This window comes from Ailuropoda melanoleuca, chromosome 6 (genome assembly GCF_002007445.2).
Source record: "Ailuropoda melanoleuca isolate Jingjing chromosome 6, ASM200744v2, whole genome shotgun sequence".
NCBI lineage: Eukaryota > Metazoa > Chordata > Mammalia > Carnivora > Ursidae > Ailuropoda > Ailuropoda melanoleuca.
This window is the reverse complement of record NC_048223.1, coordinates 7,037,421-7,053,702: the sequence shown is the minus strand read 5'-3', so window position 1 is coordinate 7,053,702 and position 16,282 is coordinate 7,037,421. Positions and strand designations below refer to the sequence as shown.

The following is a 16,282-nucleotide window of genomic DNA, read 5'->3' as shown; positions in this document are numbered from 1 at the left end:
TTTTCCACTGGGACTTTTAATACCATAAAATAGAAATCTACAAAATTACTTTAAATGTTAATCTGATGATTCAGTTTTTTCTCCTGATTAACACTGAAATCTCTTGGCTTTTACTTATATCATGTATTTAAATTGGACCACTGGAGAGCTATAACCTTAAAAATTCTTGGTAGGCAGGAATACAGTATTATAAACATTATATAGTAATGAACATGAATGCAATAATTAACATGAAAAAGGTAAAAATATCAAGCTGTAAAATATCAATGAGTGGGAAAACAATTATCTCTTTTAGATAATACATTCTCATAACCTACACATACTAATTATACTAAAGATTTATATATAGTAACTGGGTTCATTTTTGAAAGTGAAAAGGCTGTCAAATTAGGTTTTGGAAGTCACAGTGAACTTACTCCCTTGAGCTATATGAAAACATCAGATTTATTTAGTTATAAAAATTTTATGACTAAAGCATTGTTTTTACAGGCAAAGAGACGCCAGTGCAGTACAGTAACAAAAGCATGGACTTTGGAATCAGATAACACTTGGGTTTGAATGCCAGTTTTGCTACTCAGGAACTTATATCCTTAGACAAACTGCATTTTCTTAAAAAGTCAAAGTAGTAAATACACATTGTAGTAAAAAGATTTTCAATATAACACAGCAGACTATCCCAGGTTTAACTGTTTTAGCTGTTTCTTTCCACCACTGTTCAATAATCTGCTTATACCTCTACTGATTTTTCAATGTGAAGCATTTTTAGGTCTACTGACTTCCTATTTAGATCAAAATTCGGGCAGATCAAAATCAAAAATTTTTTTAAAAAAGATTTTATTTATTTATTTGACAGAGAGAGAGACAGCTAGCGAGAGGAGGGAACACAAGCAGGGGGAGTGGGAGAGGAAGAAGCAGGCTCCCAGCAGAGGAGTCTGATGTGGGGCTTGATCCCAGAATGCTGGGATCACGCCCTGAGCCGAAGGCAGACGCTTAGCCACCCAGGCGCCCCTCAAAATTATTTTATAACCACCCTTACACTAGCTCTGTCTTTCCAATATAAATATATCACAATATTTGTTTAAATACTAAGTGGGGTTTACAGTATGTGGTTCTATAAATATTGTCATTGCAGAGCCAAGTGGATACTCTGATTATGTTCTTCTTTTCTTGTAAAATTTTTTTTACTCTTTTAAAAGTAATTATCTTTTTAAAACTTCTTAGTTTTCTATGTACTTATCCTTGATGTTTTTCCAAATGCTGTCCATTTATCAGATAACTATTTTACCTTCTAAGACCTCCCTCTGCTCTTCTTTTAAAGTAGAAGTAAACAAATGAGTGCTTTTAAAATGATAATGATTAGGATATAAACAAGCTAACTGCTATTAGGAAAAAAGGTGATAAAAGACATGTTTAATGAGCTACAGATTTAGAATCATAAAATTACACAATGGAAGTCTCAAAGAAATCCTGGACACAGTCTAGCATAAATAAGAAAATGGAGTTCCAAAGAAGTTATGTGATTTTCTCAATGTCGGTTAATAAAAGAGCCTGGACAAAATCCATCCTGATTCCACAGTGAGATTCATTTCCTCAGAACATTAGGAAGACCCCAAATGGCTACAGGAAGCAGGAGCTACCACTTGATAACTCAGACTCTACATTTGAAGGAGGAAGACAGTTATGAGAGAACATTAAGAGATACACAGTAAGCTTCAAAACTCCTTCATTCCTCATCTCCTTCATCATCAAGGGCAGTTTCTTTCATAACCACAGCTTCAAAGACTTACCTGTTTTTTATTCCTTCCACCTCTGTTTTCTCTCCCCTTTCCCCACCTGTCTTTTGATGTCTGATTTAAACCCAAATTCATCTGTTGGCAGCTACTGGGAAATAAGGGGCTGCCCAGAACAAAGAACAGTCCTACTTTAGCCACACTAGAGGTTGTAGAAGGGGAATGATATTTCTAGATGAATCTGTAGGCTCTGGTTTCAGACTTACTTCTCCCAATTCCTTCTTACATTCCCTAGACATTTAAATAAAATTTGTTTCCTCAAAATAATGCTTCTTAAAATAACTTTCTAAAAACAGTACCTCAGTAACAAATATTTATTATTTTTTAAAGGTTTTATTTATTTATTTGAGATAGAGTGAGAGAGAGACCATGAGCCCGGGGGGCAGAGGGAGAGGGAGAAGCAGACTCCCCGCTGAGCAAGGAGCCTGATGAGGACTCGAACCCAGAACTCTGGGATCATGACCTGAGCCAAAGGCAGGCACTTAACCGACTGAGCCACCCAAGCGCCCCAATAACAGATATTTAGAAGAGCCAAATACCTTACCAGTAGGTTGAGGAAAAACTGGAGGAATGGTTCTGGGTGGTACAGCAGGAGGGTAATTTGGAAATACTGGTGGAGGCAAAGGGAAATTCACTCCTAAGGAGCCCTATGGAAGCATTTAAAAGTTAGAAAACTATGCAACAAAAACATCTACAAAGATTAACTAAAAGTTTAGTAGAAAAGTCATGATCAATTCTTACCAACTGTTGTAAAGCAAAAAATGCAGCTTTTTCCTTAGCTTCATTTTCAGAATGGCACTGTGGCCCATGGACCAGTAAGCCATTAGATAATTTTACCTGGCAAACTGTCATTGTCTAAAAAACAGAATATGAATGTCTATGAAGTTATCTGTCTAGGACATTGACCTCCTCCCCACAAGCTTAGTCTAAACAAGCAGAATAATTTCATGTGACGTTCTATTAAAAAAAATTCAAAAATTCAAAAGGGCAATCAATTTAGTTTTGGGCTGCTCTGCAAAAACTTTAGAATTGTTTCCTTATCTTGCAATGTTTATTAAAAAAAAATGCTCTTTAAGCTAGAAGGGTCAAGAATCCTAATGCAAATGAAAGCCAACACAATTTTTTCTTTATACCAAGGGTTGGGAAACTAGCTCCTCTTGCTTGTTTTTGTAAATAAGGTTTTTTTGTTTTTGTTTTGTTTTTGTTTTTTTGCAATACAGCCATGTCCATTCTTTCATGTATTGCCTATGTCTGTTTTCACACTATAACAGCCCAGCTGAATAGAGACCACAAAGCCTAAAATTTTTACTATCCGGCCCTTAAAAAAAAATTTGCTGACTCCTGCTTTACAACGTCCTCCGAATAGCAGATATTTCATTACTATGAATTAACTGCCAAAATCTAAAAGACTTAGTGGTAATGACCAATTTTATGTTCACATTTAAGTTATAACTTTCTATTATACATTTTTTCTTTTACAGAAATTTTTTTTAAAAAAATTCTTTTTTATTTTATTTTTTTTATTATTTTTTTTTTTAAAGATTTTATTTATCTATTTGACAGAGATAGAGACAGCCAGCGAGAGAGGGAACACAAGCAGGGGGAGCGGGAGAGGAAAGCAGGCTCACAGCAGAGGAGCCTGACGTGGGGCTCGATCCCACAACGCCGGGATCACGCCCCGAGCCGAAGGCAGACGCTTAACCGCTGTGCCACCCAGGCGCTCCAAATTCTACTTTTTTAAAAAGTCATTTTTATGTAATAATATTAGTTTAAGATTGCTTTCTGGGGGCGCCTGGGTGGCACAGTGGTNTTATTTTTTTTATTATTTTTTTTTTTAAAGATTTTATTTATCTATTTGACAGAGATAGAGACAGCCAGCGAGAGAGGGAACACAAGCAGGGGGAGCGGGAGAGGAAGAAGCAGGCTCACAGCAGAGGAGCCTGACGTGGGGCTCGATCCCACAACGCCGGGATCACGCCCCGAGCCGAAGGCAGACGCTTAACCGCTGTGCCACCCAGGCGCTCCAAATTCTACTTTTTTAAAAAGTCATTTTTATGTAATAATATTAGTTTAAGATTGCTTTCTGTTTTAGGTGAGAATGTTATCAAGAACTTGGCTATAAAGAGGATAAAGCAAGCTTTCCTGGAGTCACTGGTTCTCAAGGTGCAGTCTGGGGAACCTGGGGGTCCCTGAAACTCTTTCAGGAGGTCCTTGAGGTCGAAACTATTTTCATAATAATATTAAGGTGCTATTTGCCTTTTTCCACTCTTGGTTTCTCAGGAGTATAAAGAGGACAGAAAATTCACTGATATAGCTTTAGATTGCAACTAACTTCTAAGAAAATATCACATTTAAATGTAGTATCAAAAAATGTCCATTATCTGAAAAGGTTATTAAAATTCTCTCCCTTTCTCTATCAATCTGTCTGGGGCCAGATTTTCTTCAGGTATTTCAACCAAAACATATCACAAGAAATTGATATTAAGAAGCAGATACGAGGGGTGCCTGGGTGGCACAGTCGTTAAGCATCTGCCTTTGGCTCAGGGCGTGATCTCAGCATTCTGGGATCGAGCCCCACATCAGGCTTCTCTGCTAGGAGCCTGCTTCTTCCTCTCCCACTCCCCCTGCTTGTGTTCCCTCTCTCGCTGGCTGTCTCTGTTAAATAAATAAAATCTTAAAAAAAAAAAAAAGAAGAAGCAGATACGAGAATGTAGCTTCTTCTGTTAAGCTAGGGTTGGAAAAGATTTGCAAAAATGTAAAGCAGTGCTACTCCTCCCACTAAATTTTTGAAAAGTTATTTTTAATTAATGTTTTTAATATTTTTCAGTTTCAATTTCTAATAGAGTTAATAAGGACATAACACAAGTAAACAAAAATTTTGGGAGGTCCTCAAAAAAAAAAAGTGGGAGTTTATGAGGCCAAAAGTTTGAAAACTGCTGCTGTAGACCAAGATCCCTAGCTCTATCAATCTGTCCAGGCTGTGTGCTGCCCAGGTTCCTCTCTGTCAGCATCTCTGTGGGCTCTGGCATAAATGTGAGTGAGCCATAGTGGGAAGTATAAATCTATGCTGCACATAAAGTAAAAAAAAAAAAAAANCAAAAAAAAAAAAAAAAAAAAAAAAAAAAAAAAACCCAGCTACATTATATTATTTTTGCCAAAGATTTTCAGTCAATTTCTTTAAGTTCAGTGTTAAAGAAGTTATATAAATGGAACAGTAGTATACTATACCTGTGGTGTTCTAAGAAAGGAGAAATCTGGTTGTGGCATTCCAACAAGCGAACAAATTCGAGAAAGTTCAGTTACTGGTGTCGACACAGGAGGCATATGGCTGGAAGCAGGCCAACACACATGGTCCATAGACTGAACATTATGGTATTCGTTAGTACTGTGAGGCTTATTCATATAAGATGCTACCAAAAACCAGAAAAGGATATATATATATATTAAATTATATCTTGAACTATGCAATTATTATAGGGTTTTATAGATAGCAAACAGATAAGAGGTAAAAAAAGGAATCTCTCATGAAGCAAATATAGGAACTATTTAGTATTGCCTAAAATTACCAAGAATTCAATAGAGATTTTTAGATGATTCTGATTAATGATACATGACTGAGATAAAGATTTTAAAATATGGTAAGTAGCTGACTACCAAAAACTGACATCTTGAGAGATCAATGACTCTATAGTTATGAATGAGCAAAGCAAAATTTTGAACAAGCAGTTTTCTTGAGCTGATTTACAATTCATTCTTAAGTTTTGAGGCTTTGGCTTCAGTCTTACTTTTCAAAATTCCATCTTACATTCTGAGACACATGGATAAACGGTTTTGTTGCTCCCTAATGATGCTGCTTAAAAGTTTTTCTAACAGTAACCCTTTTAAAAAGTGCTTTTATAGAAGATGATTAAAGCATTCTAAAAGTTTACTTTCTTAATGATCAATAAACTGGCTAATAGAACAAGAGCACATCCCAATGAAGAATGAAACTAAACCTCTTATTTTTATAGACTAAAAAAAGGTTAAGTGGCTTGCCCGAAGTCACAGAACTTGTTAGCTCTGTAATTTAGGCTGGATTGTGAGCTGTTGACTCTAAGAGATATGATATTCTTCACTATTCTGACATAAAGTTACTTGTTTTTGACAGTGAACCATCTTTTTCCAGTTTTGTTTTAAAATTTGTTTTGTTCTATTTTAAGAGCATGTCTGTCACCATGATAGTTTCCTCATAGTTATTGGAATTTTAAATTCATTATTTATTCTAATATTCACTAAAATAGAAAATAAATGAAGCTAGGCGCTGATTTTGTTCCAGGTGTTGATCCTGAATGAATTCAGATCTGTTTCTTTCAAAAATATTTTTTTACTTCTAGAAACTTCTGTCCCCACTTACTTTTATATTAGTCATTCTTCCTAGGAGGCTTCTGCAGATAATTTACACAGGCAAATAGTAAAGTAAAAGGGGCACAGACAGTAGGAGCAATGATGGGTGTGTATTAAATCTGGCTATGTGCCAGATGGTATGCTATAGGCTTCACAGTTTTAAGATGAGTACCTACTTTCCAATGTCTACCTTTATTATTATTATTATTTTTTTTTAAGAAAGGGAGAGAGAAAGGGGGGTTGGGGCAGAGGGTAAGGGAGAGAGAGAATCCCAAGCAGGCTCCATGCCCAGCAGGGAGCCTGATGCAGGGCTTGATCCCACAACCTTGAGATCATGACATGAGCCAAAATCAAGAGTTGGACAATTAACCGACTGAGCCACTCAGGTGCCCCTCCATTAATTATTTTTAACTGATTTATAGCTTTTTCTATTTTTATGTTGGTCAAGCTATTTTAATAATACTAATATCAACTACTGGTACCTATAATATGCCAGACACAGTGCAACTGCTTTATACATATCATATAATTATCACAAGTCATTTGCAATGTTATTTTCATTTTGTAAATACAAAAAAAAATCTTAAAATCTTAGTAAAGTTAAATAATGTACTTAAGTTACATAATTGTTTTTAAATTACTGAAGGAAAAAAAGCTAGAATGTGAAAACTTGTACTGCAGAATGAGTATCTGCAAGAGCTCAATTTAAGTATCACAAGACAGTGAGGGACTACAGATCTATTGGTTACATAGTTATATTATTATTAAATAACACAAGCATAAAAATTATACTCTTATTTGTTACTCTTAATTATACTTTTAAAAATATAAGTATTTTTATCTTCAAAAAGCACATGACAAAAAAAACCCTAAATGAACTGAAGTTTTGAAATGATATTGGTTATTAGTAATAGTACTTAGTTTACGTACTTAATTTCTTATTTTGTTTAGGCTGGGAGGAAGGTCCATATTCATCTCTTCTATTAGAGGAAACGGTGCCTTCATTACCAAACTGCTTCATTTCATTTTTATGGTCCACAGCATCAGAGCCATCAATTTTTAGTATTTCTTTAAGCATCCGAGTTCCCTTCTGTTTTGAAAATGATTGGTACAGAGATGGGGGTAGGTGGAGAAAAGTTAACATCAGACTAACAGAGCTTATTAACCCTTCTTTTAATCAGTTTCATTTTTAAAAATTAAGATGGAAACTACATTCAGATAGGGAGTTAAGCAAAATCAACAGTCTAAGAGTTGAAAAAAAATACCCACATTTCCTGCCACAGAAACAATACTCAATCCTTCTGCTTAACCTGACCAAATTGCCTGGTAGCAATGTTTGAAAAGCAAGGGAGCTATACGGTTTAAAGCAGAAACCAAACTAGGGCAGCCTGGTTTTCCTCACAATATGGTTATAATGATGCAACACATCAGTACACAGGAGATAAAACTGTTTTAACAGTTGCACGGGGTATGTATAGGCCACAACAGTGAAATTACTATAGTACAAAAGCTCCTACAAATACGAACCATAGCAAATGACTGGGGTGACAAAAGGTCTTCACTTGGAGGCTCTTCATGATGAGATGACTGTACATCATTTTCTTTGGAAATATTCAAGGATGCTAAAAAGTTCTCAATTCCAGGATTAGGCTAAAAGAATAAATATCTTGTGCATGAGGATGAAAATATAATGACATGGAAAAAGCTAAGAATTTTAGGTACAAAAATGATCATTTAATTTTCACTCAATCATCTTCCCAGGTGCTAGAGTTCGGGAAGAGAAATTGAATAAATGCTCTTTTACCTTATCAATAGCATTTGGGTAACCAGTCACAACCTTTTGGTTTTCTGAGACTTCTGCACTTTCATTTCTCTTCAATAGCTTAACATTACATTTGGCAGGCCCTCCAAGCGTCTATAAAAGAGTAAGAATGAGCTTTTTGTGCAAATAAAATAGCTGTTACTTAATAGTGTTCTAAATAAATTGTTGCCAATATTTTATATGCCAGTTTCTTTTATATCATATGGGGGGGACCTGTAACTTGGATGAGGAAAAAACTTAGATATTTATCTTCATTAACTTCTAAATGAATTTAGAAGTTTACCTTCAATTATGAATGTAGGCAATAGGGGTGATTCTAATTGTATTTCAATATAATTAGTTTCTTTCAAATCTTATGTCTTTTATTTTAGCAATAAAAACATTATTCTGAGAAAGAATCCATAAAAAAGTTTAAAAATCCCTTCTCTAGAAGAAAGGAAATTATAGCTAAGAGTTTCAGAAAAAGGGGGCCTTAAAAGTCAACCATTCACTGGTATCTGAATTCTAATGGGTTCCATTTACTGAGAACCTGTTATATGCCAAATATTCTGCTAAGATGTCTTTTATAAATTTGATACATTACTAGCTTATAAGAGATCTATTTTTAAAAACTTTGTATTAAAATAATATGCACATAGAAAGTACATATACCATAAATGTACATGAATGTTTTTAGAGTAAAAATTTCTTATTCTTTGATTGTAAAATGTGTATATTCTCCTTATCAATCAGCAGAGACTATTATAAAGTAAAACATAAATGATCTCAGCTTCCTCTCACCAAGCTACTCCACAGAATTAATCACTAACTTCGCTATGTTTTTTTTTTTTTAAAGATTTTATTTATTTATTCTACAGAGATAGAATGACAGCCAGGGAGAGAGGGAACACAAGCAGGGGGAGTGGGAGAAGAAGCAGGCTCATAGCAGAAGAGCCTGATGTGGCGCTCGATCCCACAATGCCGGGATCACACCCTGAGCCGAAGGCAGACGCTTAACCGCTGTGCCACCCAGGCGCCCCTAACTTCGCTATGTTGATTCTAAAGGATTCACTGAATACATACACATATTTCCACATATTTTATACATACATACCTATATACATTCATAATGTAGGTATGTTTGTATGTATGTGGATACGTATGTATATACAGGCTACATATATGAAGTGAGACAAGCGTCTATTTTTACTCCATTTTAAAGATGAAGATAGTTGAGGCTGTGAGAGGTACAGTGAATTGCTCACTATTAAATATATATATATATGTTTATATGTGTGTGTGTGTGTGTATCTATATCTATATATCTATATCTATATATATCTAGCCCTAAATTGTGACTCTAGTTGTGTAACCTCCCAACCAAGTGACAGGTAGTTGCTATACTTCAGCAACCTTCTTGTCACACACCTTATTGATTTGGGCTGCAAAATTCTGATGCCACAGAGCTACCAATTGTAACAAAAAGTTGGCTACTAGAAATCTGATTTAAAGCTTACCTGCTTATTTGACATTTTTTGTAACCGATTCTCAGTTTTAGGGCTCTTACACTCTTCTTTAACTAGAAACAAGAAAACAGGAATTTTGGTAAGTGAAAAATATTGCTACAAACCAGTTAAATTTAACAAATATTTGCCACAGCAAGGCATTGTGTTGCTGTGTTGAAAATTCACAGAATTCTAAGAAGACAAAGGCCCTCATCTTGAAACACTTGTAGAGGAGAAGGAGAAGAGATACTCAGATAACAACAATAAGGGAAAAGGAAAGGTGACATGTAATTGAGTCTCCAAGTATGTACGTTTGCAAAGGGCAGAGTAGGAGGCTAAGCATTCCAGGCAAAGGAAATAACAGGAGAAAAGAAATGGAAGCAAAAAACAAGGAATGTATTTATGGAACTCTTTTTTTTTTTTTTTTAAAGATTTTATTTATTTATGTGACAGAGCGACAGCCAGTGAGAGAGGGAACACAGCAGGGGAAGTGGGAGAGGAAGAAGCAGGCTCACAGCGGAGGAGCCTGACGTGGGACTCGATCCCGGAACGCCGGGATCACGCCCTGAGCCGAAGGCAGAAGCTTAACTACTGCACTACCCAGGCGCCCTATGGAACTCTTGAACAGACTAGTTCTGATGAAGGTCAAGGAGTATAATGGAGCTACTCTGGTAGGCAATGTGCAATCAATCACAGAAAGGTTTTGAGCAAGTAGTGATCTGATCAGAATTGTGGTTTAGGGAGATTAATATATGACAGTGGCTTATTGAATAGATGGGAGAGTAAGAGAAAAACTAGGAAGCTATTTTAGTATTCCTGTTAAGGGGAAATTGGGAAAATGGTAGGAAAAATGAAAAGGATAAATTAGAAGAGGAAGGAAGAGGGGTGCCTGGGTGGCTCACTCGGTTAAATGTCCTGGGGTTGAGCCCTGCCTTGGGCTCCCTGCTCAGTGGGGAGCCTGCTTCTCCCTCTCCTTCTCCCCCTGCTTGTGCTCACTCTGTCAAAGAAGTAAATAAAATCTTAAAAAAAAAAAAAAGAAGAGGAGGGAGGAAGAAAGGAAAAAAGGAGGGAGAAGGAGCAAAGGAGGAAAGAGAGGATGAGAAAAGAAGCAGGGAGAAGGGATGGGAAGGAGGGAAGTGATGGGATGAAGAGAGAAGGCAAGAAATGAACAAAGGTAGGAAGACAGGCAACAGAAGAGGGGAAATAAAGAGGGGAGGGGAGGAGAGGAGAGGGAGGTGAGGAAGAAAAGGAAGGAAGTAATCTCACAAAAAGGAGGAAACGAAAAAGCAAGTTAACATGTATTGACATTAAGCCTTTGTTGAGACATACACACAACAAAACTAACTGGAATTCCAAATAATGTAGTTTACACACATTCATGTAAATAATAATTTGAAGAAAAATCACAACACATTTCAAGTAAATATAAAAATTTTAAGCTATATTTATCAGATTTATAGGGACATGACAATCTATAGGTAACTTAAAATGTAAAAGAAACAATTATCGAACTGAGCCAAAGTTATGAAACCACAAATTTTTTTGGAAAATAGCTTTTATAGAAAAATATTTAAAAAGACCATTCTTGGGGCGCCTGGGTGGCTCAGTCAGTTGAGCATCTGACTCTTGTTTTTGGCTCAGGTCATGATCTCGTGGTTGTGGGATCATGGGATCAAGCCCTGCATCGGACAGACAGGCTCCGTGCTCAGTGGAGAGTCTGCTTCTCTCCCTCTGTCCCTTCCCCCATTCATGTTCTCTCTCTCTCTCTAATAAATTAATTTAAAAAAAAAGACCATTCTTGGGGCGCCTGGGTGGCACAGTGGTTAAGCATCTGCCTTCGGCTCGGTGTAATCCCGGCGTTATGGGATCGAGCCCCACATCAGGCTCCTCTGCTATGAGCCTGCCTCTTCCTCTCCCACTCCCCCTGCTTGTTCCCTCTCTCGCTGGCTGTCTCTATCTCTGTCGAATAAATAAATAAAATCTTAAAAAAAAAAAAAAGACCATTCTTACACCATATGTGACATTTATATACATAAAATACATGCATGTATAAAATATAATAAATCAGACTCAGGACTCTGCACGTGGTATTTCCTCTGCTGGAAAGCTCTTCAGCAGATGTTCTGCATAGCCTATCCCATTCCACTCCCATTCCACTTCATGTCCTCAGAGAGGCAGTCCTTGACCACTCTACAAAATACCATCCCAACCTATACTTTTAATCTGCCTTATTTTTCATCATAGCACTTAACCATTGCTACACATTATGGAATTTATTGAATTGTTTTGTGGGTTGTTTTATTTTATTTTTTTTTTGCCTGTTACCAGTTTCCACCTTAGAATGTAAAGTCCATTACACTGGAAAACCTGTCTGTTTGGTTCATGCTTATATCCCTAGCACCTAAAACACTACCTTGTACACATAGCTCAATAAATAGCTGAATAAATAAATGAATAACAAATGAGTCATATTTTGAACATAATGAGCAATTTGCATCAATTTGGAAATATTTTGATCAAGAAAAGAGAAAAACTAACTGTAAGATGAAGATTCTCATCTCTCTATCTGCATTCCCCACTGTGCCTGAAACATAGTAAACACTACTGAAGGACTGAGATAAATAAAAATATATAAATTATATAAGAGAATATTAACAAAATATACATATTTTTAATAAAAAATTACAATATAGGTTAGAGTAATTTAATAGGCAAGGTTTACACACAAAAAAGTAACTGAATTACGCTGAATAAAATTTATCTCAAAAAGTAGTGAGGGGACATCAGCAAAAATGTCAGAGTGAGGACCTTTAAAAATTCTGTCCTCCACAAAAGCAACAAGAAAATGGGCATAAATTACCCAAATCCAAATTGTTAGAGTTATGGAAATTAATCAAAGGCATATAGCAATCTGTGGGGTATTTATTCAAGAAAAAAGACCAACTCTCCCAACAGTGAGCTTTATGGCTTAACTTGCCCTAGTCTTAATCGCTACTCTAGAACTCTAAGTAGCTTTGAAAAACAGCAGCCAGCACTTTTTTGGTGGAAACCAATAACCTGGCTGCCACCAGAGAGATCAGAATGAGGCTGAGTTCTTCCAAAATGTTATTCCCCACATTCTGTAAGGTCAGTATTACCATGATATCACAATCAAAGATATCACAAGAAAAGAAAATGATAAATCTTCTCTATAAATATAAATGCTAAAATAAAATCCTCAACAAAATACTAGCAAATCAAATCCTGTAGCATATAAAAAAGATTAAACACCAAGACCTGGTGGGATTTATTCCAAGAATGCAAGGTTGATTCAACATATAAAAAACAGTCAACAGAATCTACCATATTAATTAAGCACAGAAACAGCCAAGAGGGGCAAAATCAACAATCTAAGAATAGAAAGGAACTTCCTCATCTTATTAATAAAGGGCATTTGCCAAAACCCACAGCTAACATTACACTTAATGCTGACAGATTGAAAGCTTACCCCTAAGATCAAGACAAGATCAGGGTGTTCACTCTCACTACTTCTATTCAACATTGTATTGGTGGTTTTAGCTACAGCAATTATGCAAAAAAACAAAAACAAGAAATTATATAAAAAGAAGTAACACTATCTCTATTTGCCAAAGCCACAAAAAATTAGGGCCAATAAACAAGTTCAGCAAGGTAGCAGGATACAAGATCAATATACAAAAGTCAGCTTTATCTCTATAAACAGCACTGAACAATCCACCCCCAATCATCAATTAAGAAACAGTTCCACTGACAATAGGGGTATCTGGGAAGCTCAGTCAGTTAAGAGTCTGACCCTTGGTTTTGGCTCAGGTCATGATCTCAGGGTCATGGGATTGAGCCCCTCATTGGGCTCCATGCTCAGTGCAGAGTCTGCTAGAGATTCTCTCCCTCTTCCTCCCTTCTGCTCCCCTCCCCCTGCTCTTTCTCTAAAAAAATAAAATCTTGGGGAAAAAAAAGGAAACAGTTCCACTGACAATAAGTAGCATTAAAAATAACAAGATATTAGGAATAAATTTTTTAAAAGATGTAAGACTTGTACATTGAAAACTATAAGACATCATTGAAGGAAATTAAAGAAGAGTTAAATTTTTTTCTTTTTTTTTTTTTTTTTAAGATTTTATTTATTTATTTGACAGAGAGACAGCCAGCGAGAGAGGGAACACAGCAGGGGGAGTGGGAAAGGAAGAAGCAGGCTCCCAGCAGAGGAGCCCGATGTGGGACTAGAATCCCGGAACGCCAGGATCACGCCCTGAGCCAAAGGCAGACGCTTAATGACTGCGCCACCCAGGCGCCCCTAAAGAAGAGTTAAATAAATGGAAAGACATTTTACGTTCATGGACAGGAAGACTTAATATTGTTAAGACAATACTCTCCAAAATGATTTATAAATTCAATGCAATCTCTATAAAAATTCTAGCTGCCATTTTTGCAGAAATAGGTAAGGTGACCCTACACCTACAATTCATACAGAAATGCAAGAGATCAGAACAGATAAAACAATGTGGAAAAAGAAAAATAAAGCTGGAGGACTCAAAGTTCCCAATTACAGAACTTATAACAAAGTTATGATAATTAAAAGAGTGTGTTCTTTGCATAAAGATGGCATATAGATCCGTGGAATAGAATTGAGGGGTCAGAAATAATGCCATACATCTATAGTCAAATAACTTATAACAAGGGTGCCAAGAAAATTCAATGGTGTGCCTGGGAAAAGAATTCTCTTTCAGCAAATGGTGCTGAGACAACTGGATATCCACAAGCAAAAGAATGAATATGGACCCTTACCTCATACCATATATAAAACACTCAGAAATGGAAAAAAGACCTAAATATAAGAGCTATAACTATAAATCTCTTAGAAAAAAAGACAGATATAAATCTTGGTGACCTTAGATTACCAATGGTTTCTTAGATATGACACCTAAAGCACAAGTAATCAAAGAAAAAGTAGAAAAGATAAATTAGAATTGATCAAAATTAAAGATTTTTGTTCCCAGGACACTATAAAGTTAAAAAGACAACCCACAGAATAACAGCACATATTTGGAAATCAAATATCTGAATATGCATGTAGTATACAGACGATGTAAAGGACTCACACAACTCAAGGACATAAAGAAAAATTACTCAATTTTAAAATGAGCAAAGGACTTGAATAGCCATTTCTCCAAAGAAGATACACAGACTGCAGGTTGGCATATGAAAAGATGCCCAATGTCATTAGTCATTAATGAATCCCAAATGAAAACCTCAAAGAGGCTTCAATTTACACCTACTAGGGTTGCTATAATAAAAAAGATGGGCAAAAACAAGAATTATGGAAGATGTGGAGAAATTGGACTCTCATATATTGCTGGTGAGAAACACCAGTTAGAAAACAGTTTGGTAGTTCCAAAAGAAGTTAAACAGAGTTAACACATGACTAATTCTACTCAATTGGATGTATACCCAAGAGAACTGCAAACATATGTTTAATCAAAAACTTCTACATGGATATTCACAGCAGCATTATTCATTATAGCCCCAAAGTGGAAACAACCCAAATGTCCATCAATGGATGAATGGATAAACAAAATGTAGTATTCATAGAATGGACAATTATTCAGCCATAAAAAGGAGTGCAANGGGAAAAAAAAAAAAAAAAAAAAAGGAATGAAGTACTAATACATACTACAACATGGACGAACCTTGTGTTCATTATGCTACATGAAAGAAGCCAGTCACAAAAAGCCACAAATTTTATGATTATATGAAATGTTCAGACAGGTCAGTCCATAGAGGCAGAAAGTAAATTAATGGTTGCCAAGGGCTGTAGGAATGACTGCTAATAGCTATGGTGTTTCTTTTTGGGGTGAAGAAAATGTTCTAAATTTACATAGTGGCACAGGTTGTATGACTTTGTGAAAACACCAAAAAAAATCCCTGATTAAATACTTCAAAAAATGAATTTTATGGTACACAAAATTATAACTCCATAAAACTGTTAGAATTAAAAAAGGAAGCAGTTAGCATCATAAGTATATTTTTAACTTTAAACTTACATTTTCTGTGAGGCTCATGTTTTCTTTGCTGACATTTAACACTGTTGTCAGTAAAGCCAGATTTATGATGTTGAGTTACTTGACTTATTTCTTGAGGTAGAACTGCAACCTGAAAGTTAAAATTATTACAAATGATTTAAAAACAAACTCTTGTAACTACTTTTCCTCAAAGTGATAAAGTATTTGGTTGTATAACTAAATAATAGGAGAGCACGTTCACAGTACCGTATCAGAAAATGTATGCCATGGGGCACCTGAGTGGCACAGCGGTTAAGCGTCTGCCTTCAGCTCAGGGCGTGATCCCGGCGTTATGGGATCGAGCCCCACATCAGGCTTTTCTGCCGTGAGCCTGCTTCTTCCTCTCCCACTACCCCTGCTTGTGTTCCCTCTCTCGCTGGCTGTCTCTATCTCTGTCAAATAAATAAATAAAATCTTTAAAAAAAAAAAAAAAAGAAAGATTGGGAGAGATACATCAACAGTACAATGTAAGAAGGACAAAAAGGAAAGAGATAAGAAGGAGGAAGCACAGATAGGAGGTTAATCTGGGTTTAGGATGACAATCTAAGGCCCAGTTGTGGGAACTGGCAAGAAATAAAAAGATTTGGAATCTCATTGGGGGGGGGAATAGAGGGGGAAAAGTAAAAAGTTTTTACTCCATGCTTTTCAGATTACATGCTTGGGGAAATGGTAGTGTTAGAAATAAGGATAAGAAGGATAAGAAGCTTTAGATGAGGTCAATTCTGA

General features: G+C 36.0%; 1 protein-coding gene across 4 annotated transcripts in view; it reads right to left on the bottom strand.

The window, feature by feature from the left end:
* Positions 1 to 16,282, bottom strand: part of XRN1 (5'-3' exoribonuclease 1) — a 105,395-nt gene that overhangs the window by 7,788 nt on the left and 81,325 nt on the right. For 3 of the 4 annotated variants that reach the window (XM_019797126.2, XM_034661881.1, XM_034661883.1), the window contains 8 exons: positions 15,539 to 15,647; positions 9,492 to 9,553; positions 7,978 to 8,088; positions 7,701 to 7,823; positions 7,104 to 7,263; positions 5,019 to 5,200; positions 2,532 to 2,645; positions 2,335 to 2,437 (listed from right to left, as the gene is read on the bottom strand). In XM_019797126.2, coding sequence (XP_019652685.2) covers positions 2,335 to 2,437; positions 2,532 to 2,645; positions 5,019 to 5,200; positions 7,104 to 7,263; positions 7,701 to 7,823; positions 7,978 to 8,088; positions 9,492 to 9,553; positions 15,539 to 15,647 — 964 coding nt within the window. Of the gene's footprint in view, positions 1 to 2,334; positions 2,438 to 2,531; positions 2,646 to 5,018; positions 5,201 to 7,103; positions 7,264 to 7,700; positions 7,824 to 7,977; positions 8,089 to 9,491; positions 9,554 to 15,538; positions 15,648 to 16,282 lie in introns of those variants that run through there. The other variant, XR_004625987.1, reaches the window with a different exon arrangement.